Consider the following 26,210-nt stretch of genomic DNA (forward strand, 5'->3'; position numbering starts at 1 on the left):
AAATTTTCAGATGAGGTGGGAACATGGCCTATGATTGTTGAGAAAGGATGGAGAATGGGAAGCTATTAGAAATCCAGAGGGGGCTACTCCAATACCACTTTTAAAAGGGGGGAGAAGGTATGTGATAAGACATTGAGTGTGTTGTACATACAGAATTATTAAAATATGTTGTCAGTTGAACTTGGTGTGAATTTCTAAAACACTAATTAGGGAAATATAACAGGTAGGGTTTGGGACTTATGCTAACTTGAGATAAGATTAGCTGCTGAGCTACTACTAACCGGTGACTATCATATTCAGGAGACTCAGGACTTCAACATGGACCCAGTTTACTTAGTGTTTTTAGCAATGACTTGATGCAGGGGTGTCCAACCTTTTGGCATCTCTGGGCCACACTGAAAGAAGAGTTGTCTTGGGCCACACATTAAATACATTGTGACATGTGATCACACAAAAAAAATCTCACAATGTTTTAAGTAAACCTATGATTTTCTGTTGGGCTGCATTCATAGCCATCTTGAGTCACATGCGGCCTGCAGGCCGCAGGTTGGACACCCATGAAGGATCCAGTTACCAGGTTTGTGAAATGTGCCCGAGTTTGTTCAACCATTCACCTAATGAAAGACATTTGGGTCGTTGTTACTGGTTTTGGGCTTTTATGGATAAAGCTGCTATGAACATTTATATACAAGTGTTTTTCATGAACATAGAGTATAGTTGTTGGGTTTTATTATAAATGCATGTTTTGTTTTGTAAGAAACTCAAACTATTTTCTTGAATGGCCATACCATTTTATACTCCCACTGGCACCAGCATTCTGTCTAATCACTGTTCCTGATTTTGGCCATTCTAACAGTTATGTAGTGATACCTAGTGAGATCCATGGTCACACTGACATAGGATTTTTTGAAAACACATAATGAAATTATCAACATCTAAAAGATCCATGTAATTCAGTGAACAAATATTTTCCAAACAACTGGTGCATAAAGTTACAAAATCGTCCAGGAGTGTTCTGGTTTTAAAACATGTCCACAAACCCTGGCCAGGTGACTCGGTTGGACTGCCATCCTGTACACCAAATAAAGGTTGTGGGTTTGATTCCGAGTCAGGGCATATACCTAGGTTGTGGGTTTGATCCCTGATTGGAGCGTGTACGAGAGGCAACTGATCACTGTTTCTCATTTTGATTTTTCTCACATTGGTGTTTCTCTCACTCTCTCAAATCAATTGAAAAAACCCTTGGGTGAGGATTAAAGTGTGTGTGTGTGTGTGTGTGTGTGTGTACACAAGTTCTTTGATACCTCTCTTTTCAAAGATAGAAGCTAATTCCCCTCTTAAATGTGGACTGTCGTCAGTGAATCTAATAAATAGAATATAGTAAAAATGGTGGTATGTAACTTATGAGGTTAGTTCATAAAAGACATTGTGGCTTTACCTTGCTCCCTCTTGGAACCTTTGCTGTGAGGGAAACCAGCTACCATGTCTTGAGGACACTCGGGAAGCCTGTGGAGAGACCCACGCGGGGAACTGAGACCTGCAAATAGTCCCGTGAGTGAGGTAAGAAGCAGTTCCTGCCATCACTGCAACTCATGTGGGACCCTGAGCCAAAACTACCCTGAGAAGCCATGCCCAAATTCTGACACGCAGAACTGTTAAATAATAGATGTTTGTGGCTGTAAGCCACTAAACTTAGGAGGTAATTTGTATTGGAGCAACAGGTAACTAATATAATGGGTAAGAGATCCATTCCAAGTTCAAGAAAGACCAATAGATTTTAGTGTAACAGTACAGAATTTTATCAACCGTTTTAGATGCAACATTGCAACTAACCTTTAAGAAACTAGCAATTGCTGAGTATCGGTATAGGACATCTACAATATCTTAAAAGGCTATTAATATACTCCTAGATTTTCCTCATATATTTCAACTAAAGCAAGGTATTTCAATGCATTGAATATGAGAAATAAAATATGAGAAATCCGCTCTCTTCTATTAAGTCAGATATTAAAGAGTTTGCAGAATGACAAAAATGCCATCTTTCTCACTTAAGTTTCAGAAAATACATATTTTTTCACTCACATTCTTTATATTATATAGTGGGTTTTGTTATTTTTAAATGCCTTAATATTTCTAAAATTTTAATGTTTTTATTTTTAATATGGTAAATATCTATCATTTTTGAGAGTAAAAAGGTATCCCAGGGCCCAAATGTGAGAACTGCTTCTCTAACAATTACAGGCATGAGAATGAATTTAAAGGAAAACAATTAAAATTGGACTGGAAATCATGTGCTGTGTGTATTAGCCAAAGAATTTGAAAGTGTTTAGCCTGGAAAAGATATGGAACCTGATGGCAGTCTTATAAAAGGAAAGAAATATTGATTTGGTATAACAGGCAGTATAGAATGGGAGTTAACGGCAGAGGGTTAGTAATCAAACAGACCTGTGTTTGACATCTAGGTATGGGACTAAGCTCTGTGGTTTGAGTACTGAAGTTGTGTTTTCTACTTTTAATTTTATTTCTTAAAATTGTGCCCCGGCTGGTGTGGCTCAGTGGGTCGAGTGCCAGCCTGCAAACCAAAGGGTCACCGGTTCGATTCCCAGTCAGGGCACATAGCTGGGTTGTGGGCCAGGTCCCCAGTAGGGGGCGTGTGAGAGGCAACCACACATTGATGTTTCCTTCCCTCCCTCCTTTCCCCTCTCTCTAAAAGTAAATAAATAAATAAATAAAAATTGTGACTAAATATATAAATCATAAAATTTACCATTTTTAACATTTTTAAATCTACAGTTCGGTATATAAAATCAAGTACACTCACATTGTTATGCAACCATCACTACAATCTATTTCCAAAACTTTGTCATCTTCCCAAACTGAAACTCCACACCCATTCAACACCCATTAAACACTCAACTCTCCATTACCCCATGCCCTGGTAACCACCATTCCACTGTTTCTCTGACTTTGTTTACCCTAGGTACCTCATACAAGTATCTGTCATTTTGTGTCTGGCTTATTTGACTTAGCATAATGTCATCAAGGTTCATCCATGCTTAGCATGTGTCAGAATTTCATTCTTTTTAAGGCTGAATAATATTTCATTGTATGGATAATGAAATATTATCCCGAGTCCTGCTGGGATGGTTTCCCAGATGAAGCGCCAGTGTCTTCCCTGGGATAAAATGGGGAAACACTTCAGTGCTTTCTTTAACCTGACTCACCAGCTAATCACCACCTGACTCATCAGATAGCTCACCAGCTATCTGAAAGTCTCTTCACTCAGCTTGAAGGCAGGCCCCTCTCCTTTCTCTTTCTGTTGTCCTTCTCTGGCAGGCTCTGCTTGTACTCTTTTACTGATGCCTCTTCCTGACCTTTATAGGTTGGTTTTGCGTTGCTTTTTCCACTTTACGCCCCTGTCTTAGGCCATCCCATCCAATTCCATGGCTTCAAATACCATCTACATTTCAACAGTTCATCTCTATCTCTAGCCTAGTCACTCTTCTGGTGAGCGTCAGACCTGTAAATCTGTCTAGATGTCATTCTCCTTAGATTCATGTCCAAAAAGCAGCTCATGGTCTCTGCCCCTTTCCCTGAAAAGCTGCTGTATCTTAGAGAATGGTGCCAAAATCCATCTGTTTACTGAGAATTGGCACCGAAGAATTCCTGATCCTTCCCTTCCGTCTCCCTGTCCCTTAAATGAGTTCCCGTCAATGTCTTGAAATATCAAAGCCATTCAAAAGAGGCTGTCTGACCCGCAGTCTAAACTTGGCTTCCGGTTCCACGCTCTGCTCGGAGCTTCCACGCTGACCACAGGACTCACCTCCTTTGCATTGTAAAGTTTACAGCGCTGCCACAGGCAGGCTCAGTAAACCCTTCGAGGGCAAGGATGGGCCTTCCCTACATCAAGGGTAGCCCTGTCCCACGCGTGAAACCGGCCCCGAGCAAACCTCCCGGGACGTGTCGCAGCGTACTAGAACTGGAAGACGCGCACGGCCAACCGCCCTTCGCGCGGCCCTGGCTTCCGGTCCCGGGGCTGCCAGCCTCCGCCCTGGGACCCCGCCCCCGCGCAGGGAGGAGGAGCCTTTTGGGCCGGTGGGCCCCACTGCAGCTCGGCGTCTGTAGCTGGTTTAAGCGCGGAGGGCCGCGGGTCACGTGCCGGAGAGCGTGGGGGTGTGGCACCAGGAAGCCGCCTCCGCCGCGGGATCGCAGCCGCCGCCGCCACAGAGGCAGTGACTACAGCCTGGTCCAACTCCCTGCACCCCGCGCCGGGCGCCGCTCGCTCGGGTCCACGCTGGCTGCCACCCCCGGTCCCCCCGCCGCCGCCTCCGCGGCGCCCGCCATGGGCGAGGAGGACTACTACCTGGAGCTGTGCGAACGGCCGGTGCACTTCGAGAAAGCGACCCCGGTCAACTGCGTCTTTTTTGATGAGGCCAACAAGCAGGTCGGGGCCAGTCCAAATCCTCCTCCCCCGTGCGTCCGGGCGCGCCCTGCCCGTCGACCCCGGCGCCCCAAGGTCGCCCCGCGCGCACAGGCGGGGCGCCGGGGACCAGGCCTGGGGCCTCCCCTAGCGTCCCGGCGCCGCGCCGGCACCAGCGCCTTCCTGTTAGGGGGGACGAGGGACCAGGCTCCCCCGCGGCCCGGCTTTCTTCTCTAGACTGACAGCGGGGTGGACCCCGAGCCGGCGCCACTGTCCTGGCGCCCTTTGGCCGGCGTGGTCAGCTGTAAGCAGGCGGGTCTTTTCCCGGCGCCTTTTCGTGGACCTAGGCATTGAGAGTTGTATTGTTCTCGGAATTTTGGACGGGGTGGGGGGAAGCAATGTGGGGAGTATGGCTTAAATGGCGCGTTTGCCAGACTGGATTAAAGCTTAGAGCCTCGACGTCCTCCGACCCCGTCATGCATAGTTTGGAATGGTAAACTTTTTGGCCTCTAGTCTCGTTTCTTATGATTCATACGAACGCCAAGCATCACAGATTGATATGTGTCGTGTTGGTTTAGCTGAACCAAGGGTTGGGTGCCGCAGGAGTGTTCCCTTGTAGGATGGTATGTTGTCCAGACCGTTAACATTGCTTCTTTTCCCTCCCAGGTATTTGCTGTTCGATCTGGTGGAGCTACTGGGGTGGTAGTCAAAGGCCCAGATGATAGGAATCCCATCTCATTTAGGTAACGGAATTAACATTTTCAGAATAATTTCAGCACGTAAAAGGCGTTTATCTGTTTCTCATTCGGGAGGTGGTTTTAAAGTTTTGTCCTTTGCATCCCTTAAGAGGTTCTGGAGTGTGTGTGCGCATGCGCAGGCAGATACCTGTTCAGTAGGAGGTGGGAAGCAGACACCTGCTGTGCAGTTTTGGTGGCGCAGACTCTAGTTCTGGTCCGCGTGAATATGTGAAGTACTTTCCTGTTGATTTGGGAGCCGAATATTCCCTAGTAGGGCTCCTACTTCCTGGTACTTGAAATTAGCAAGTCAGCGCATTATTGATTTGCCTATTTCCTGTTTCTTCGGGAGGAGAACCTTCATTTCCTCATTAGGTCCAGGTCTTCCCAGACTGTTCGGAAGGTGGAGGAGATCGCTGGGTCAGTGTTTTTCAGGCAATAATGTATATTGAGAAAATCCCAGCTTTGACTACACTTTAGGTGACTGGGTGTCCCAGTTTACACAAGTGGAATAGCAGCCCCTTTCCCTTCAGAAGTATTGGGTTGGCCAAAAGGTCTGTTTAGTTTTTTCCGTAAAGTAAAAGACACAGTTTTCATTTTCATCAATAACTTTATTGATTTGGATATTTTGAGTATGTCAGCTGTCTCCTGCTATTGGCTTCTAGTGGGTAGAGGCCAGGGGTGCTGCCAAACATCTTCCAATGCACAAGACAGCCCCACAGCAAAGATTATTTGGCCAAAATGTCAAGAGTACCAAGAAACTTCGCAAACCACTTTGACACGTTCAGTCAGTCACAGCACCTCCTCCATACACTGCACACATCTTTTTTTTTGCATTTCAGTTGCGTTTTTACCTTTCTTGAAACAATACAGCATAATGCACTGAAAATGTTGTGTATCTTCTCCCATATTCACTATTAAAATGGCTGCACAAAAATTCACCAGTTTTGATAAGTTTTAAAAAAATGCATGCTGATGTGACAGCTGTCACAGTACAGTCTAACAAAGCTGTTTGAATGAGGTTAAAGACAAGCACTGGCGGCCATTGTATGGAAGAAATGTAACGGACTTTTTGGCCGCCTAATACCTCAATTTGGCTGATGAACTATCTGGTCACCTTAACTCCTGTGATCACAGAAGGGGAAAGTACCATATAGGCCCTCAGTTCAGTGGTGACTTTAAAAAAATGTTTACAATTGGCCCATGCTGATAGGAAGCAGTTTTGAGGTAGATAACGAATCACACATCACTTGTTGGGCAAACGCTGTTGCAGGGCCTTTTAGGCATCGGGCCTGTGAAGGCTTTGAGTTAGCCTGGCACCCACTTGGCGAATGCATACTTTAGTGTGGGATACAAGTAAGGCGGCACAAGTGCTGTACCAAGTGCTGTGCCAAGAATGTGGACACAGGGATGAGGTGTGACATTTATCTTGAGATTGGAGGGGGAAGGCCTTAGAGAAGACATAGCCTTTGAGCAAAACTTGAGAGCTTGAATGGGAAGATTCCAGGTGGGGAAGAAAGGAGGCCTTCCCAGGGAGACAACACCAAGTGCAAAGGTGAGCAAGCATGGTGTTTGGGGAACTGCAGGTCTGTGTAACTGAAGACCAGGCGTCCATGCAGGAAGGGCATCCATGCAGGAAGGGGAGGTGGTGGTGTGGCCACTGGCAGGGGTTGGCTGGCACCTTATATATTCTGCTATGGAATCAGGGCTTTATCTTGTTCCTGAAAATTTGTAAGGTGGGGCATGGCATGATCATATCGGTGTTTGGAAAGATCACGCGGGTCGTAGCCTTGAGGCTGAACCGGTTGGGAGCATGTCAGTGCGGTTGGGAGCATGTCAGTGCGGGACACCGCGGAGAGATGGTTGTAGTCTGAGCGGGGCGCGGTGGAGACCAGACTGAAGGCAGTGTAGCTGGTGTGACAAAGGCACTTGGTGGTCAGTTTGACAGTGAGCCCATAGTGGTCCAGATTTGGGGGCTTTATCGGGTTTGAGGGAGAAGATGCTGAATTTACCCTCTTTTAAAAATATTTATTATTAATAGCCTTACTGTGGTGTAATGGTTAACTGAACATATTTAACATGTGTACATCCATGAAATCATCACCATGATCGAGATAACGAACATCCCATGTTCCCAGAAGTTTCTTCATCCCCCTCTGTAGTCCATCCCTTGATTTTCCTTTGTTTGAGGTGGTTGTGAGACTTTTAGGTGGGACAGTCTAGAGCCCATAAGGTAGCGAATGGGAAAGAGGACACTAATGTTTCAAAAGCTTTGCTGTGAGAGCGATGGAGAGAGAAGGCCGTGAGTTGTGGAGGTTACTGTGGGTATTGGAATACCTCAGAGATATGGTGGTTTGGTTCCAGACCACCGCAAAAAGTGAGTTGTAATCTCTGTTGGTGGAGGGCCTTGCCTTCAATTTGTTTAAAAAAAAAGAACCAACATCTGTGAAGCACAATAAAGCGAAGGACAATAAAACAAGGTATGCCTGTATATATGTATTTGTCTAAAATAATTCTTAGTTGAAAGTGCACGTGATCTCCATTTTCCCATCACTTGTTATCTGCAATATTATAAATTTATCCAGCAGTTTATTGCTGGTTGGATTTTGTTTACTGAAAAGAGGTCCTACTGTTAGCTTCAGAAGCATAAGTTTAATTTTAAACTAAGATTTGCTGCTTCCTGAATATTTAACTTGTCTTTTTTCTTCTCACAAAATCACAGAAGCTAGACTTTAACTCTCAACACATACTCTTTCTTCTTAAAGAATGGAAGACAAAGGAGAAGTGAAGTGCATTAAGTTTTCCTTAGAAAATAAGATATTGGCTGTTCAGAGGACCTCAAAGACTGTGGTAAGATATGTCTTTAAATGTAGTATAAAGAAAGGGACATTAGAAGTACATTTGGGAGGGAATGAATTACAAATATCCAGTGTTAAAGGAACTGTTTATTATTTTAATGTCATGAAAGCTATAATTAGGTTGTGTTGTATTTGAGCCTTTGGAATTCTTGAAGAAAGATATTTGAATTGATAAATACATATGACCTTAGTTTGTCATGTTTGACTTAATTAAAAAAAAACCCTAATTTGGAGCCTGAGGCATTTTTTGTATGGACCAATAGCTAGCATCAAAATATAGCCTGAGTATATTTTTGGCTACTTTGTGAATAATGTTTACCAGAGTGGCTCCATTTATTCATTTTTCTTATCTTTGAATGCTTAATCTAATAGGAACAGCTATTCGAGTTGGAGCAGCTTGTTGGCATTTTAGCCTTATAAATATTCGTCATTGCATTTGTAAAGTAGAGAAAAAACTGTTGAGAAAGAGGCAGAATCCTCTTTCCTTCCATCAATATTAATTGCTAAAATTTTTGGAAAGCCTCTTGTAAAATGTAGAGCGACACATTTCTCTTGAAATCAACCATTTGGAGAATGAATTTTCGAAATCAGTTTCTAAAAACCCTAACTGGATATTTGGATTAACTCTTTAAGAAATTGAATTGTCAACCTGCTGCTTTTAAGGAGACAGATTTTCCAAATTGGTCTTTTTATTTTTCCTGTCTTTGGGTTTTTGTCAGTTTTTTTTCTGATCAGTTTTTACATTTAATTGTCTTTTTCTTTTGTCTGTTGTGTACCAAAGTAGGTTGGTGCCTGATCCAAATTTCTCCTTACTTTTTTTTCTTTGTTCAGGATTTCTCTAATTTTATCCCGGATAGTTCTCAGCTGGAATACACCCAGGAGTGCAAGGTATGGGCCATATCCTTTCCCAGCTGGTCTGCGTTTAACCGCGTGGGTTGTGGAGCTGCCAGGTAGGGTGGTAACTGAGAGTGCGGACTGGAAGGCAGACTGCTTTGTGCTCGGGTGTGCTGCCCGTGGGCTCTGTGACTTTGGCCAGATTTTAAGCCTGTTTCTGCATCTAAAGATGGAGTCGGGAGGATTAAATGGATGGTGGATGGTACACACCTAACCGTGTCTGTACTTGGTGGCTGTCGTCTTCTTGCTGCCCCTGGGCAGGCACTTCTGGGTCAAACCCTGGATTCCTTTCACAGCTGCCTCTTTGGAGATTTGTGGAAGGGGAGGTTTTTCCTTTCCTGGTGATGTTTTCTTTTTGCGATTCACCCTTGTCATGTCCTTCCTCTTCTGTTCCCTCAGCGTAGATACTAATCCATATTAATTAGATTTGCTGGGTATAATAAACTAGGCTAGAGAAGGCTCAGCTAAAAGTGGCAATTAGTATCTTGGAAACTAGCAGAAGCTGCTAGTGGATAGGGTATGGCTTTTGGCATCTTTGTAATGGTTTTGCTAAATGGAGTTCAGCGTGGGCTCCTCAACAGGGGAAGGCACATCTGCCAAATAACTGACCCCTTTGCAGACCTGCGGTTCCTTTGCACAGGTGGCTCTCATAGCCCTGTCTGCCCTCAGGCTCAGGCCCTGCTGTTCACCAGGTGAGTCGGCATGTGGGCTTGAGGCCCCCAAGCCCATTTTGGTCAGCACTCACTGAGAACCTTTAGGTCTTTTTACTTTTATAATGGCAGTTTTTCCAGCATGTTTCGCTAAGAGGGTCAGCTGTCTTTTGGTTCCTAAAGGTGGAAGTTGGTATGAGTGCTGGTCAGTTGCCTTTCTGCAAAGCTCAGGCAGTTCCTTCTGTCAGGTTGACTGGAAGAATTAGATCCAGGTGTTTCAGTGAGTGTTACAGGTAAAAATCTGGGAACACTGTATTTAAAAGAAACTTTGATTTGTTACTAAGTAACTTTTATTAAAGAGTAATACAGAGTAAGCTTTTGAAGAGATTGATACATACGTTTTTGTTAATAATTTAAAACTGTAATTCTTTTCAGACCAAGAATGCCAACATACTAGGATTCTGCTGGACCAGTTCCACTGAAATTGTCTTCATTACAGATCAAGGAATCGAATTTTACCAGGTATTATATATCCCTTATGTTTGGACAATGGTCTGTAATAGCATTTTGGTAGCTTTGGGAATTCAGCACTAAATGGATATTTTGAGATTCTAGAACTTCAGTCTCTTGGTTGGGTTTTAATTCTTTTTTCTAATTACAAATAATACATGTTTTTTTATAAAATGTTAAAACATTACCAAGTTATATGGAAAGTAAAAGTTTCCTGTAATCCCTAGAAATAATTCATATAAACAATAAACCCTGTGGCCGTGGCTGGCCTCCAAACAGAAAGGCCAGTTCGATTCCCAGTCAGGGCACATGCCTGGGCTGCAGGCCAGGTCCCCAGTTGGGGGTGTGTGAGAGGTTTGAGAAACCTCTATAGATGTTTCTCTCGCACATCAGTGTTTCTTTCCCACATCAATGTTTCTCTCCCTCTCTTTCTTTTTCCCTTCCCCCTCTCTAAAAATAAATAAATAAAATCTGTAAAAAAAAAACAGTTTGGTGCATATTCCTCCATTTTTTTCCTACACACAAAGGTTTTGGGTACCTTTGCAACTGCCTTTTTTTTGCCTAGCGGTATGTCTTGGACATCTTTCCACATTTTATTCTGAGTTGTGTTCTACTGCGTGGATATACTAGTTTATTTAACCCATTCCTTATTGATGAACATTTGTCTTGTTTTCAGTTTTTGTACTTGTAAACAGTCTCCACTTTTGTAAGCACTGTAGAAACCTCCATTTTTCACACCTTTGATGGAACTGGGTATTATCCTAAGTGTGTAGACACTTAGATTGACAAGTGTCTACACATTGACAAGTGTAGACACTTGTCAGTCTAAGAGATGGAAAGGCATTCTAATTTACATTTTTCATCATTAGGGAGGTAGGCATGTTTTCAATTTGTCTGTCGTCCCTTTGCATTTCCTCTTTAGTGAACTGCCTCTTCATCGTAAAGGAAAACTTTTTATTGTGTAAAAAACGTGTTACAAAATTCACCATCTGTTTTTAAGTGTGCAGTTCAGTAGTGTTAAGTATATTCACATTGTTGCGATACAGGTCTCCAGAACTGTTTCATCTTGGGAAACTAAAACTCCCTGCCCATTAAACAGCTACTCTTTCCTCCCTCCCGCAGCCCCTGGTAACCACCATTTTACTTTATGTCAATTTGACTAAGTAACTCAATATGATGGAATCATACAGTAATTGTACTTTGTGACTGGCTTATTTCATTCACTGTAGGTACTCAAGGTTCATCCATGTTCTAGTGCGTGTCAGAATTTCCTTTTCAAAGCCAAATAATATTCCATTGTATGTACATACCACATTTTTTCCATTCATACATTGATGGACTTGGGTTGCTTTTACCTTTGGGCTCTTGTGAATAATGTGGCTACGAATATGGCTGTGTAAGTATCTCTTCAAGATGCTGCTTGAAGAGACCCTATGTCTTCAGGTCTTTTGGGTGTATACCCAGAAATGAGACTGTTGGGTCATATGTTGGGTCTGTTTTTAATTCTCTCTAGGAGTTGTCATGTGGTTTTCCAGAGCAGTTATGCCATTTTACATTCCCACCAGCAGCACAGCTAGGGTTCCAATGTCTTCACATCTGCGCCAACACTGGTTGCTTTTTGCTTTGTCAATAGTAGCCATCCCTCTGGCTGTGAGACGGCATCTCATTATGGTTTTCATTGCATTTCTGCGATGATTAGCGTTCCTGAACCGCCTGTTCGTGGCTTCTCGGTCATTGGCACGTGCTCCGGAGAAGTGTCTTACCGAGTCCTTTGCCCACTTTTTAATTGATTATTTTATTTTTGTTGTCGTGTTGTTGGAATTCTTTAGATATTCCGGATGTTAACCCTTTAGCAGGTAGATGATTGACAGATATTTCTCCCATTCTGTAGGTGGCCTTTTCACTCTCTGGGTGGTTTGCTTTGACGCCCCTGCCTCTTCATCGTTTTACTGAGCTGACCAAAACGTCTGTTTAGTTTTTTCCATAAAATAAAAGACACATTTTTCATTTTCACCAATAACTTCATTGCTGTGGATATTTTGAGTATGTCGGCTATCTCCCACTATTGGCTTCTGGTGGGTACAGGCTGGGGGTGCTGCTAAACGTCTCCAATGCATAAGACAGTCCCACGGCAAAGAACTATTTGGCCAGATGTCAGTAGTACCAAGAAATTTCGCAAACCATTTTTGACATGTTGGATCAGTCACAGCACCTTCTCCATATGCTGCACAAATCTTTTCTTGTGTTTCAGTTGCGTTTTTACCTTTCTTGAAATAATAAAGCATAATGTGCCAAAAATGTTGCATATCTTGGTCCATCTTCAGTATTAAAATGGCTGCACAAAAATGCACCAGTTCTGATAAGTTTTTTAAAAAATGCAGGCCGATGTGGTAGCTGTCACAATACAATGTAACAAAATTGTTTCAAATGAAGTTACAGGCAACTGAACGCTACTAGAACCATTGTAGGGAAAAAACTAAATGAACTTTTTGGCCAAGCCAATAATACTTTGCAACTGCTTGAACTGTTGAGAATGCTTCTGAGATCTCTAAGTGGAGCTAATGTAGGGGATGTTAGTACTTTTTCAGGTTTGGATTCTGTTGACCTGTCAAAAGTAGTATAATTTAGAATCTGTGGATGGAGGGAATACGCCTCTGTAAGCAAACGTGAGAGGTTAGTGTTGTAGTGCTTTACTGTACGGCTGTCGTTAGAACCTTTGTCGTGAGCGGCAGGAAGAAAACAAACTTTACAGGAATCTCACACAGAAATAGAATATTCTGCGTGGCAGCATGGGAAGGGGAAAGGACGGGTTGCTTTAGGGAAGGGTTCCCTGGGCAGTCGTTTGTAAGGATATGTTTCCGTTCTCTGTAGTGGGAAAGTGTGTGTCAGATTATCCGGATGGTCTTCAGAACTTCAAGAAATAAGTTAGGAAAAGTTAATGAAAACACAGCTCCCCCCAAACAAACAAACAAAAAAGAAATGTAAGAAAGAACTCTAGCATGTCCCTTTAACGTGCCCGACTTCCCAAGAAGCGCCTGCCGCCCGACCCTGACTCCCACATCAGGTCTCCAGTGTAGTGTTCTATGACTTTAATGTCTTGGGGGCGCTATACAGCGTTCCTTAGTGTATCAGAACATTTAAAGTATGTTTAATATTTGCCTTGCTTTTAAAATACTGAGTTTGCATGCAGAGTCTCATGGACACGCCTGCTAGAAAAAGGGAGCTGCTCCCAGACCCAGCAGGAACTGGAATCGGGATGGGACCAGCCGAAGGCCAATGCTGCAGGTCGGGCTGTGGCTGGTGTAGTGCTCTGGGGCTGCGAGGTGTGGGCTTGTATTCCCCGACGAGTGACAGTGTCGCCGCTTTTTGGTCTTTGGAGGATGGTGCCTGAGGATGTGCAGGTTCAGACCTGGGTCTGGTGGAGAAATGGCCTGCCCCAGACCGTAACCGTGTGGCTGGTGAGGCAGGTCCTCTCACCTCTCTGGGCCTTATTTTCTCCTCTGGCCAGCGTCTCAGAGTGGTGACGAGAGCGTGTGAGCTAGGGTTTGTAAAGCACTGGGCACCGGCATCCATAAGTGGTAGCTGCGATAAATATAAATAATTTTTAGTTTAACTTACTGGGTTTTTTTCCTGCTGCTTATTTTTTAAAATACATAGCCTTCTGAAATTGGGCTGTTATTTAAATGAAGATTCTGTTTCTTGAACTTTGCGCCAGGTACTACCAGAGAAACGAAACCTGAAACTCCTGAAGAGCCAGAGCATCAACGTGAACTGGTACACGCACTGCCCCGAGCGCGCTGTGATTCTGCTGTCTACCACGGTCCTGGGGAACGTGCTGCAGCCCTTTGGTTTTAGGGTACGTGGCAGCCTCCCTTGGAAAACACTCTTTTCCCCTCTCCCGCCCTGTTCCTTTAACATCCGAGAGTGCCGCGTACTTCAAAGGGGCAGGTTCCTCTAACCATAATAACCTTGCCGCGTCTGGTCACCAGAGGGCACACTGTACCGTCCCCGCACCTCCAAGAATGGCTCATTCTGTGGGGACCGACCTGTGAGGAAAGGACATAGTGTATGTATATCCTCAATGATTTCATGTAGGGAATGCAAAACATCAAAGGGGTTTAATAAACTTTTCCTAAAACTTTCTTTCCCCCCAACAGGCTGGCACTATGTCAAAACTGCCCAAGTTTGAGATTGAATTACCAGCTGCGCCTAAGTCCACTAAACTGAATCTTTCTGAGAGAGATATTGCGATGGCAACGATGTATGTTTATCTTTTGACAGACTTCCTTTTGTAATTGCTTTTAGTGATACAAGTAGTAGAAGCGCATTGTGAATACTCCAGGGCTGCCCCTTCCTTAGTAGCCTTGGAACGCACAATAAGGACTTCCCCTTCCTGTTTAGTATCTAGGTCTTACGACTATAGATTTTATGAATGCCATCTTCTTGGCATTGTTTTTTGCTTTTACTCGTTTTGTGGTCTTAGGAAAGTATTTTATACCATTCTAACCTGATAAAATGAGAACACTGAATCAATTTATTTCTTGGGTATGTCTTAGTTTTGGAATTTTTCTTGTATTCTGTGAGTCGAAGTTTATCAACTTTTTTTTTTTTTTTTGCTAAAATATATCCTAATTGTTCTAAACGAGAACATAGTTTTAGAGTTTTCTTTTTATCTAACAAATATGAAACTGAATTACTTGTGCAGGAAGGTATATTTTCAGTTGGGAATGCCAATCTCTTAATTTTCAAGCTTTATTATGGAAAGTTAAAACACACAAAAATAGAAACTAATACAAACCCCCACTATAATCCTAATCAACAGTTATCAAAATTTTGCTTCTGAATCACTTCTGATTCTCCTATGACCTAAAACAGTGATTTCTAAACTTAAAAAACTTTTAGCAGTTACGATGACCCCTGCCTTTTTTTTTCCAAAGGAAATCTGTGGCTTCTTGGGTTAGAAAGGAAAATGAGAGCAATCCTGGCCAAAGCGGAGAGGACACCCACTCCCTTCCCGTTGGCCCCTTCTCATTCCCATGACAGTTAACAGCACGGTGTGAACCACTAAAATAAAAATGTGCGTGCAGGAACTGTTCACACCTCATTTCTTAGATGAGGCATAAAAATGAAGAGTGATTATATCTTCCTGTCATTAAGGAATTTATTCATTGTACAAAACTTGGAAAATACAGAAAGTTAGAGGAAAAGAAAATGGGACCTCGCTTATTACTCAGGATAATTATTAACAACAGCATGTATTTCTAGTTTTTGGATATTATGTATAAGTTTGTATTTTTCTTTTAAAATATTATGATCAAGCTATAATTTGTTTTGCATCCCCCTTTGCACTGCACTTTATAATAGGCTTTTTTTGTTTTTACTAACTGCACTTGCTTTGCAAACAATTTTGTTGGCTGCAAAATATTCCATTAAGTGACTGTTTCATAATTCACCTAACTGTAGCCTTATAATTCAGCACTGAGGATGGAGGAGTTTCAGACCGCCGAGTGTGACATGCCTCTCTGTTCTCTAATCAGCTACGGGCAGCTCTATGTTCTCTTCCTGAGGCACCATTCGCGGACCTGCAATAGTACAGGAGCAGAGGTCGTCCTGTATCATCTACCACGGTATACTTAATGCTCTCATCCCTCTTTCTTCAATTTTAAAATCTAAACTAAAGCTCGCTGACCAATTTTTTGACCTCTGTTACCCTGCAGAGAAGGTGCCTGTAAGAAGACGCACATACTCAAGTTAAGTCGGACGGGGAAGTTTGCCCTGAACGTGGTGGATAACCTGGTGGTCGTTCACCACCAGGACACAGAGGTATGGGCTGTGTGTGGTTGTCTGGTCTGCATGAGCACGAGTCGGGGCTGCTTACAAGAGTTGTGGAAGTTGACAAAACGTTCTGAGCACAGACTAGAAAGTGCTTTTTATGCGGAAGGTTTTAGAATTCTAGTTGGAAATGGGTTTGGTATTTTAGATGGCTTAGAAAACAACAGTGGTTTCATATCACTTGATTTAAGATCATTAAAAACCATTTCAGACAATAACACATGAGGATATTTGACTTTGGAGCAATTATTTGGTTGAATCCACTGAACTGGGAATTCACTGCAGGGCCACTGTGTTACGTGAGCTCTGTACTTCCTTCGTGAGTATAGATGATAATGGCTTTGAGGCTCCGTGGCCCAAGAGAAAGAACTAGAATGGGTCCCGCGTTTCTGTGCCTTTAGCTGGGGGTCTGGCAGTGGACAAGCCACTTCTCTGCCATGTCTCTAGGGGGGTGGTGACACCCATATCTCTGACTAATGAAGACGTTGTGACTGAAAAAGATCTGCTTGAATCACTTAGACCTCTCCAAAGGAAGCGTGTCGTAAATGTCAGGAATGTGTGTTAGATTATATAAAAATGTAAAAGAAAGTTGTAATGTCATACCAAATTATTCGTCCAAGAAGAACTAGACGGTAGGGATGGGAAGCAAAGAGACCTTAAACAAATCTGAGATAGCAAGATACGAGGTAGTGAAAGGTTAAGCCAACCTGTGAGCTGGGCCCGCATCACAGTCTGATCTTCTTCTCCGCCCTAGACGTCGGTAATATTTGATATCAGGCTAAGGGGAGAGTCCGATGGCGCCGTCACCTTCCATCACCCAGTGCTTCCTGCTCGATCGATTCAGCCCTACCAGATCCCCATGGCAGGTAAAAGGGGGTCACCGTGTAGTTGGGGGTCACACTCAGGATGGAGGGAGGAGTCTGTGCAGAGGATCCCATATCTGTTTGCTTTTGTGAGTGGCTATTCTTTTTAATTTTTTTTTACCAATTCTACCAGCTAAAATTGGGTTGTTGTGAAACATATTTTATAAGATAAATGGATCCTCTTAAGAAAATAGAATGATTTCTCTGAGTTTTAAAATGGAGAGTTGTGATTACCCACTGAAGCCGAAAGATTTTTAAATGTTGAATAAGCCCTTGACATTTTCTGATCGCCTGCGCTCTGTAACCCTGAGATCAAACTTGGCTGCTACGGCTATTTGACGTGGGGTCACTTTTCTTATCTTCCTTATGTTCTGTGTCAGTTACGATAAATATGCCTTCTCTCCAGACTGATGGTCACGGTAAGTGCTTAAGGCTGTGGTTCTCAGATTCTTTTTTTTTTTTTTTTTTTTAAGCATTTAAAGTGAAAGAGAGTTTCTTAGTGAAATAGTGGCTTAGAGGGAAGGCGACTCCACAGGCACAGCAGCCTCGCAGGTTGTTCTAGATCAGTTCTAGCTGAAGAGGTACAAGTAGGACGTTTGAGAAGGAAGGTGGTCAGGACTTCGGGAAAGGGGAAAGAAACCGTTTAGTTTTAGCCTGTGCCTAGTCAGTTTCAGGTAGTATCCAGCTCTCTCTTGAGATGGTAGTACAGAATAAGTTAGTTGAAGTTTCAGTGTGTAAACCGTAAAAGGTACACATTGGGCCTTCAGTAGCAATGTATTCATCTTCAAGGGAATGGTCAGATAGTGCTGGTGGGTTGGCCCGGCCGCAGTCAGGATGTCTGTGTTCCTGTCACAGAGACAGACAGTCCAGAGCAGGCTGCAGCTGATGGTTCGGCGAGAGCACTGCGTCTGGCCTGCCCTTCCAGGCTCGTTGGGTCAGCCAGCAGCTTCGTAACTCCCTGGCAGAGCTTGTAGGAAGGAGGTAGTTCCCACGTTTGGATTGGCCTTCTGGCCTTCTGTGTTGTTTCCAGCTCCTTTTTTCCTCAATAACAATCTTAGCGTTACTGGCATACCTGCTTTTATTGCAGTGGGCGTTATTGCACTTAATATGTGTTGCACTTTTTTTTCCCCCCAAAAATTGAAGGCAAGGCCTTCCACTGCAGAAAGATTACCGCTTACTCCCCCCTACCCCCCTGACTCGTCTCCTTCCCACTCCCCTCTGCCCGCCAGAGGTGGGGGGAGACTTGGAAATCAAACCTATAATATCTTGGAGGTATGCCCATAAAAAAATAGATTGTATCAAGTGTTTTACCTTGTATCTGCTGCTTCCTTGTCATTAAGGTAACTATTGGTGAATTGGGGAAAAAATAACTTTTAAACATTTAAAACTCTGTTATCATTGTTTAAGACAAGTTAGAAGGCAGTCATGTTCTAAGTGGTTAGTTACAATAAAGCTAATGCCAGATGTGGTCAAAATTATGTCCAAGACTAAGATTAATAAAAATTTCAGGAGTCCATTGCATCTCTGGGCTTCCACAGTGTGGGCTGGTAAAGCATATTTAAAGGTTAATGCCTTTTTGTTTTGTGTTACCTGCTAGATTGTAAGCCCCTTGCAGGCTTGTTCTGGCCCACCCTGTGCATTTAGCAGCTTTGGGGAGTGCCAGTGGCCCTCATTTCTGCCCCGGTTTTTGGTCTTTTTGACCCCTGGTTCTCACTGACTCCATATTAGGACCACCTGGGGGCTTTAAAAACCAGAGCCATCTGGCTCTCGCCGGAGACCACTTAAGACAGTGTGACGGGCAGCCGGCGTTGGGTTCCACACCGAAGACCTCTACTCTCAGGTTCCAAATGCAAGTGTTCTTTGCTCCAGCTTATCTGAGGGGTTCCTTTCCTCTTTGGGGGTCTGTTCAAAATCCCCGCCTTTTCCAACCAGCTGACTAAAACTGGTGTTTTGAGCGTACCTGGGTAATTGGAACGGAACTGAGAATCAAGTTTCCTTTATAAGGCTGCATTTCTCAAGTTCACTGTAGGCTGCCCGCCTGACACGTGACTGTTACTGGTACTTATGAGTCCCTGTCACGAGGGCTGCTGGTCTGCTTCCCAGACCAGATCTCTGTGCCTGGACCCACTGCTGTGAGCAGTGGAGAACTGAGCTAGTTCTTTAATTATTTAAATTATTTAATTGAGCTAATTAAACCAAAACACTTGTATTTGAAATATACGCAGTGAATTATCTGCCAGTTTGATTTTGAGTCATTCAGGTGCATTACCTAGTTCTTTAGTGTGCGTGTGTAAATGATGACGACTCGTCTTTGGTTACCAGAAGCAACACTGAGTGACATGCTCTCTGCTACCGGGGAGGACATTTTGTTGGCTTGTTCTCAAATTCCTCCTTCCTCCCTGTATGTTGTCAGTGGGACATGCCAGTTCACGTCTTCCTTGTTCAACTACAATTGGATAAACATTTACTGAAGGCTTTAACAAGAATTACATTTCACAGCTTAAGTACTAGTATTGGCAGCATCTTCCGGTTGCATCCTGAGTCCTTGCATGCTTATGTTTTCTTCATCGTAGGTCCCGCTTCTGTGACCAGCCAGTCTCCTGTCCCGTGTAAACTCTGTATCCTTGACAAAGGCCTTGGCGCTGTGCGCAGAGGGCAGCTGTTGCCCGCCTTCCCCTGGTGTCTGAGAGGCTCCTGAAGCCCTGCCCTCAGGAGCCGAAGCGGGGAGGTTTCTTAACCACCGAGGGGCGGGCATTTGGAGCAGTCTCCGCAAATGGGCAGAGGCAAGTGCTAATTGGAGCTGGGTTTGCCTTTTGTTTTCATCCCTTCTGGTTTAGAATTTCCTATAACATGTAGATTCTTCATCCTGGATTGTCTTTCAACCTGACATCATTATCAGCGCGAGCCAAGGTGGGTCAGAGGGGATGACCATCATATTAGAGAAAAAATAGTGCTTGTTGACTTGGATGACATTGGTAGCCAGTGACGTTTTCAAGGTGAATCCCTGGGAAGTGACCTCTCCTTTCAAACTGGGGGTGGGATTATTTTTCACTTTATCCTCTTTTCTCTACTATGTGTATATTTTATCATGAACATTACTACTTTTATAATGAAAACAATAAGAATTACTATTCCCCTGCTTTAAACTATCTCGTGTCTGGCCATTCTGAAAAGGCAGACCCCACAGCACTGTAAGCAGGGTCCTCCCTCTCGTCCCCTGCCAGTGTGCCCACCCGAGCCTGTGCTCCTTTCTGTTCTGCATGTGCCTGGGGCTGTGCTCCTGTTTTCACTGTGCTAGGGAAGCCCCCCCTTGGGATGTTAGTTGTTTCTTGCTTGGTAATCCTCTAACACCTTGCATCTTTCTCTGCTAGAGGACTTTCTATGTTAGTCTTTAGCCATCTGAGTATTTTCCTGTCTTGCCCACTGGGATCTTAAGGAATCAGTCCTAATGCCCTAGGCAGCCCCCACAGTCTATAATGAATTCAATTCTCTCCTGTCCTCCTGGAAGGGTACAAGCCCTGTACCAGCCATGGGAGAATTGAGGAAGGGATCACTCACATTCTTACTGTACCATTTAATTCTCTTACGGATCCCCAGTAGAGAAAGGCTGTTCCTGCCTACCTGGCAGTGTGGGTGTTTGGGAAATTCCTAGATTGATGAATGGATGAATTATGAAATTCCTTTGTAATTACTTTTGACTAATGAGCCAGTGCAGGAGAAACAGGAATATAGGACTGAAGTTAGTGCCATGTGTTCTTGTCTTTTCCACCTTTAAGCATAAAAGGGGCTAAGTGTGGGGAAGGAGTGCTCTGAGTTAGTTTAAGAGCTTGTTGCCCCCATACTTACGGAGATACACCATTGATACACCTTTGATCGAGAGGGTTACTTTGTTCTAAGGGATCAGCCAGACACACAGCAATTTGGTCGTCTGTCCTTCTGTTGTCAGGCAGGTCCTGAACGTCCTAGACTATACTTTGATTTGCAAGAAAAATCCATTGACTGCTTTGCAGTACTTTTGGGTTTTTGTTCTGGTTTGAGTCATATTACATTTTCTGCTTCTTAAATCCAGGTTACCTTTGGAACCTCCAAGTAAAACTTCAGCCCATAGTAAACCTCTTGCCAGATAAAGGAAGACTGATGGACTTTCTCCTGCAGAGAAAGGAATGCAAGCTGGTCATCCTGTCTGTCTGTTCACAGAGTAAGTGGATAAATCCTTTCCTGTGGGTCTGATTCCAGCCTGTACTGCCCAGCGCCTTTTACTGGGAGCTGGGATGCCTTTTTGTGTCTGGTCTGTAGCCCCATTGTTCATTTAAAGCTTGGGTTATTTAAGCCTCTGGAACAGCTAATAAACATAAAAATGACTTGGAGGGACTTTGGTAGAAAGGACTAAATAGTAAGTAGGATGGTTCCAGGTAAAAGCAAACTTGAACCTGGACCCACGTGAGGGTCGGGCGTACCATCCGTAGTCTTAAAACATTTTTCAGAATCCAAGCCACTGACTGCATAAAATCTACTTCGAGACTCTTCTAGGGATATGTCATAGCTACTTTTTTCAAGTAACCAGAAAGGGGCGGTGAGCGAGTTGTAGGCTTCAGGTCTCTAAACTAGACCATGTCTCTGAATGCCCTTTCAAGGTATATTTGCATTGCTGAATAACCTGGGTTTAGTGTTTTTAGCATAGCGCCAATTAGTGTTTTTAGCATAGCGCCAAGTTCTGAAGTTGACGTGGTTGGCTGACCTCTGCAAACATTGATTCTTTCCAGTGTTGAGTGAGTCAGACAGAGCGACACTGCCTGTGATAGCCACTGTTTTTGACAAACTCAGTCATGAGTATAAAAAGTACCTGGATGCTGAGCAGAGTTACATGATGGTAAGCTATACGTCCATCCCCACCCCCACACATTTCTAAGTAATTCTAGTGCAAGATTCTGATAGAATGTGGCCGTAGTGGGGAGCGATAAAATCAGGGTCCGTGCAACCCATCCCCTGGAGGCTGTATCTCACTAAATGCCTTCACCCGTTGTTTGTTGTTAATCTGTTTGATCTTTCATGTAAGTAGACCCTTGGTCTTACTCTATTTTATAGATGAAACTGGTCTCGTCTTTGCATTATTCGTTTCTATACATGATTCTGCCAACTCAGAGCCTACACTTAATTAGAAATAGAATCATTTGTCGTGTCTTTTTTTCTTTCCTGTTAGGATGTAATGGCTATAAAAATAAAACTTACCACGGAATGTAGTCAGGATCCTATCAGTGATGATTAAATGTTCGCACTGTGCTTTCACATAGTGGGCTCAAATGTATGTTGTGAAGGGCTGGGAAAAACTAACATGGCTTATTACGAGGTTTGCTGTAATGTTAGTGCATCATATCATCTGAAGCCAGAAAGAAAAGTTTAAGACAAGTGGAATGAGTGATTTCACTTAGAGGATCTGATTACCTGAAGCTAAAAATGAAAGTGGTTTTACACAACAACAAAAAATCCAGAACTCCCCTCACCTTCAGCTACTCAAGGATAACAGGACTGATGCAGGTTGCGGAAGGTGGCCTGGTGACCTCGGAGTCCGTGGGTTCCTGCCTTCTGTCAGACATGGTTTGGGGAAGTGGGAAGGCTGAGCTCTTTTAGATCCTTCTCTCAGTCCTACTGCTTATGTACTGGGCTCTGGGTATCGGTAGGTCTGGTCCCAGGTGGCAGTTTCTGTCCCTGCCCTGTGGCTGTTAGGTTTCATAAACCCTCGCCAGGGAAGAGTGTGGTCCACCGTCTGCAACACTGGAGCGCCTGGTGCTGCTCAGAAACGGGGGTTCTCAGGCCACCCCGACAGCACCTGCAGAATCTGCATCGATCTCAGCTGCTTTAGAAGTTGGGCGAAGTAGTCAAGATCCTCTCAGAGCTCTTCTATTCAGTAATATCTGGGGAGCCTTATTACCTGTTAAAAAAATCTAGGTACAGATTATTGTACAAGTGTTCACTTAATGGGGATCAGGCTTCATAAAACAAAGATACAGCAAGCCATTTCGTTTTATTAGATAACAAAGGCCAGATAGTCTGTGATTAATAAAGAGTTATTTTTTTAAGAGGTTAAAAACAGTATGATGTCCCTTAAGAGAAAGCTAGGCTTATTTTAAGTTCCATCCAACATGAACATCCATTATTTTCAAGATGATCAACTCTTGACTTTCTGTTTCTAGACTCTTCCCCAGGGAGCACAGGAAAAATAGTTCTAAGTTGTGAAATAAGTGTCATGCCTGCTCAGATTTGAGGTTCACAGCATCTAGACATTGAGTCTTTTTAGACTTATTGCAAACGCAGCATTACAGAGATGATTCCGATCACATTGGTAATTTACTGCTTAGGCGGTAGAAGCAGGGCAAAGCCGGAGCAGTCCGCTTCTCAGAAGGCCGGTGCGGACCCAAGCTGTGATCGACCAGTCTGACATGTACACCCACGTCCTGTCGGCGTTCACGGAAAAGGTCAGTGATGGCTGGAAGAAGCAGCTGCTTCTGGCCAGAAGAGTTTCAAAACAAGATCATTTGAAGGGAAGTTAGGAAAACTAGAACTCATGTGATTTGAATAATAGAACTACTTTGGGTAAGGACCTAGTTCTGATAATACGGGGAAGGTTCTGGAGGGATTTGTGCAAAACCAGCCAAACAGCACTGGGCCAATTTAAAAGGAGGAACAAGGGGAGGGCGATAAGCAAGGTACGAACACATAAGCTCCTTTGATGGTTCTGAGACCACTTTTGTTTTCTGCATAGGAGATGCCTCATAAATTTGTGATAGCTGTCCTGATGGAATATATTCGCTCTCTCAACCAGTTTCAGATTCCAGTACAGGTACCTTCCAATCAGTATTGGGGTCCCAAGTTAAAGGAGCAGAGGGAATGTTCTTAAAAAGTAACAGCTCTGTCTATATCTAAGATGACTATGTTTTATATGCTACAAGGGCCTGCCAGCCTGACTTGAGTTCTGAGCGGCGTTTCTGACATTACCATGTTGTTCTTAGAATAAGTGGTATTATGTCCAGGGGCTGCTGCTTTTCACCTGCACCCCGACCCATTTCTCTTAGTAACGGAAACTTCTACTCGCCAGTTAGAATAGCTGCAATCCTCGACAAGCCTAGCCTCCAGTCCGCTGTAGCTGAGCGGCTTGAAAACGTCTTTCCTTCTGCTTGTCCTCAGCATTACCTGCACGAACTCGTCATCAAGACGCTGGTCCAGCACAACCTCTTCTACATGCTGCACCAGTTCTTGCAGTACCACGTCCTTAGTGACTCAAAGCCTCTGGTACGTGTTGCCAGTTTTTGCCTCTGTGACTAAAAACAGCTTAACCTTCCGACATCTTACGCTGAGCAGTCTGAAAATCTATCTTTCAGGCCTGTTTGCTGTTATCCCTAGAGAGTTTTTATCCTCCTGCTCATCAGCTGTCTCTGGATATGCTGAAGGTAAGATACAGCCAAGTTCCCAGTTGAGTAAGTATCTGTTCCTGTGGCTTGCATTCATCTGGACTTTTCTCTTTCTAGCGACTTTCGACAGCAAATGATGAAATAGTAGAGGTTCTTCTTTCCAAACACCAAGTGTTAGCTGCCTTGAGGTTTATCCGGGGCATTGGTGGCCATGACAACATTTCTGCGCGAAAATTTTTAGATGCTGCAAAGCAGACTGAAGACAACATGCTTTTCTATACCATATTCCGGTTTTTTGAACAGCGAAACCAGCGTTTACGAGGGAACCCTAATTTCACACCAGGTGAGGATGCAGCAGCAAAGACCTGGAGCCACCACAGACTCAGTAGCAAGAGGATACCGGCAGCTGGCGGGCGGGAAGCCTTTTGGTTAGAACAACTGAGTCCAGTTTTTAAAGAACAAAAGTCGTAACAGCCTACCTAACCCTTAGCCTATTATTTGGAGTATGAGTGAAGTCAAATGAGTTAATGGATCTCAATTACGCTTTGGAACTTGGAAGTGCTTGGGGAGGAGAAACATTCAGGGTCAATTCAGGCAGTCTGAGCAGCTCGTATGTCTGACAGCTGCTCTTGGATGTCCCTTTCTGAAGAATCAGGGACTGGTGGCTAAGGGTTTTTAACAGCCTGGGGCTTGTTAATGTTTCAGGCTTAGGTAGGAAACACTAGCAAATCACTCTTATTCCCGAAGTTATGAAATCTAAGGATGGGGAAGGAACATGGAACTTTATTTCAGGTCTATCAACTTCTTCTAGCTTAGTGGACAGTGTCCGATGGCACTCAGTACAACGACAGGTTAGCTTCTCTCCTTGTCTGTCGGGGCAGATGGTGGTTTGCTGGGTTTTGGGAAGGTGCCTGACCAGTTTCGCAGTGGTATGAGCTGTGTAAATAGAAAGGATACGCAAAAGCTTAGGGAAACAAAGTATTTTATGAAAGAAAATAAGTTAAAACCCATTATACACATCTGTGAGCTGCAGAATGTTCATTCTCTTATTTCTTCCTGTTTGTGCCATGTCTAATGCATTAAATCTCTTTTCCTTTACAGGAGAACACTGTGAAGAACATGTTGCTTTTTTCAAACAGGTTTTTGGAGACCAAGCTCTAATGAGGCCTACAACGTTCTGAAATCACTTGCTAGCTTTTTTATATATAAAAATGTGTACAAAGTTAATTTATTGCATTAATAAAGCTCTTCAAACTACAAAATGTTATAATAAAGTGTATCTGCAACACCCTGAAATGTCACTAAAAATATGGTCTAGAATTTGTGAGATGGCTTACTCCTAAAAAAAGGAGAAACATTGCATTGATTGGCCTTCAAAAAGTGCCAGCGGGTCCCATCCGCAGGATCCTCGTGTCAGCCTTCTGCTCGCTGAAGAACTAGGTTTCATTCCTGGAGAACTGGAAGACACTGAGTGTCTGGGGCTGCCTCCAGGTTTTGTCACAGGGCTTTACAGGTCAGATTTGCACTCCTGAGTTTACTAGTCAAAGCTGCCGCTCCGGTAACACCCAGTGAGTGTTCAGCTCAGCCTTGACCATGCAACAGCTGTCCTTGGTGACCGGCCTGCAGACACAGCTCAAAGTCCCCCGGCGCTGTAAGGGGGTTAGAAATTTAAGAGTTGTTCTCTCTCTGTGCCTCTGTATCGCTCTCGAGCGGCCAAACTTTTGGCTTTATTTATCGATGGCCCTGTGAAGGATAAAAGGAGTAACTTTTATATCATTTCCTTGAGAGAGAGGGGGGTAGTTTGTACTGTAACACAACTACCCTTTCCATCTCCCAGACTTTGATAAAATGAGAGCTTTTGGTTTTTTTAATCTATTTCTGTGCTTCAACTTAGTCACAAAGCTACATATAAATCAAGTAAATTAGTACTGCTCTTTGAACCATAAGCCACTATGGAAGCTGAAGTGGCCAAAAAAGATCATAAGGACAGACTCAAAGTAAGGGATGAGCGGCAGAGGCAGTGTCTCGCCAGAAGCCGGAACA

At 43.7% G+C, this 26,210-nt stretch overlaps 2 protein-coding genes across 2 annotated transcripts in view; one reads left to right on the plus strand and one right to left on the minus strand.

Annotated features, from left to right (window-relative positions):
• The first annotated feature begins 4,145 nt into the window (after positions 1-4,145).
• RMC1 (regulator of MON1-CCZ1) lies at positions 4,146-25,429 on the plus strand. The gene is made up of 20 exons (XM_053912317.2): positions 4,146-4,444; positions 5,087-5,163; positions 7,920-8,004; positions 8,844-8,900; positions 9,992-10,078; positions 13,782-13,922; positions 14,224-14,327; positions 15,604-15,693; positions 15,784-15,889; positions 16,653-16,764; positions 19,335-19,379; positions 19,618-19,671; positions 20,831-20,959; positions 21,525-21,631; positions 23,118-23,234; positions 23,522-23,599; positions 23,944-24,048; positions 24,138-24,206; positions 24,285-24,510; positions 25,269-25,429. The coding sequence occupies exons 1-20, from the start codon at positions 4,343-4,345 to the stop codon at positions 25,346-25,348; spliced, it is 1,971 nt and encodes a 656-aa protein (XP_053768292.1). The 5' UTR covers positions 4,146-4,342; the 3' UTR covers positions 25,349-25,429.
• The window catches only part of NPC1 (NPC intracellular cholesterol transporter 1), a 50,490-nt gene continuing 49,412 nt past the window's right edge, over positions 25,133-26,210 (minus strand). The window contains exon 25 of the mRNA XM_053912316.1: positions 25,133-25,910. Coding sequence (XP_053768291.1) covers positions 25,828-25,910 — 83 coding nt within the window. The 3' untranslated portion in view covers positions 25,133-25,827. The remainder of the gene's footprint in view (positions 25,911-26,210) is intronic.

The sequence above is a fragment of the Desmodus rotundus genome, chromosome 10 (assembly GCF_022682495.2).
Source record: "Desmodus rotundus isolate HL8 chromosome 10, HLdesRot8A.1, whole genome shotgun sequence".
In the NCBI taxonomy this organism is placed as follows: domain Eukaryota; kingdom Metazoa; phylum Chordata; class Mammalia; order Chiroptera; family Phyllostomidae; genus Desmodus; species Desmodus rotundus.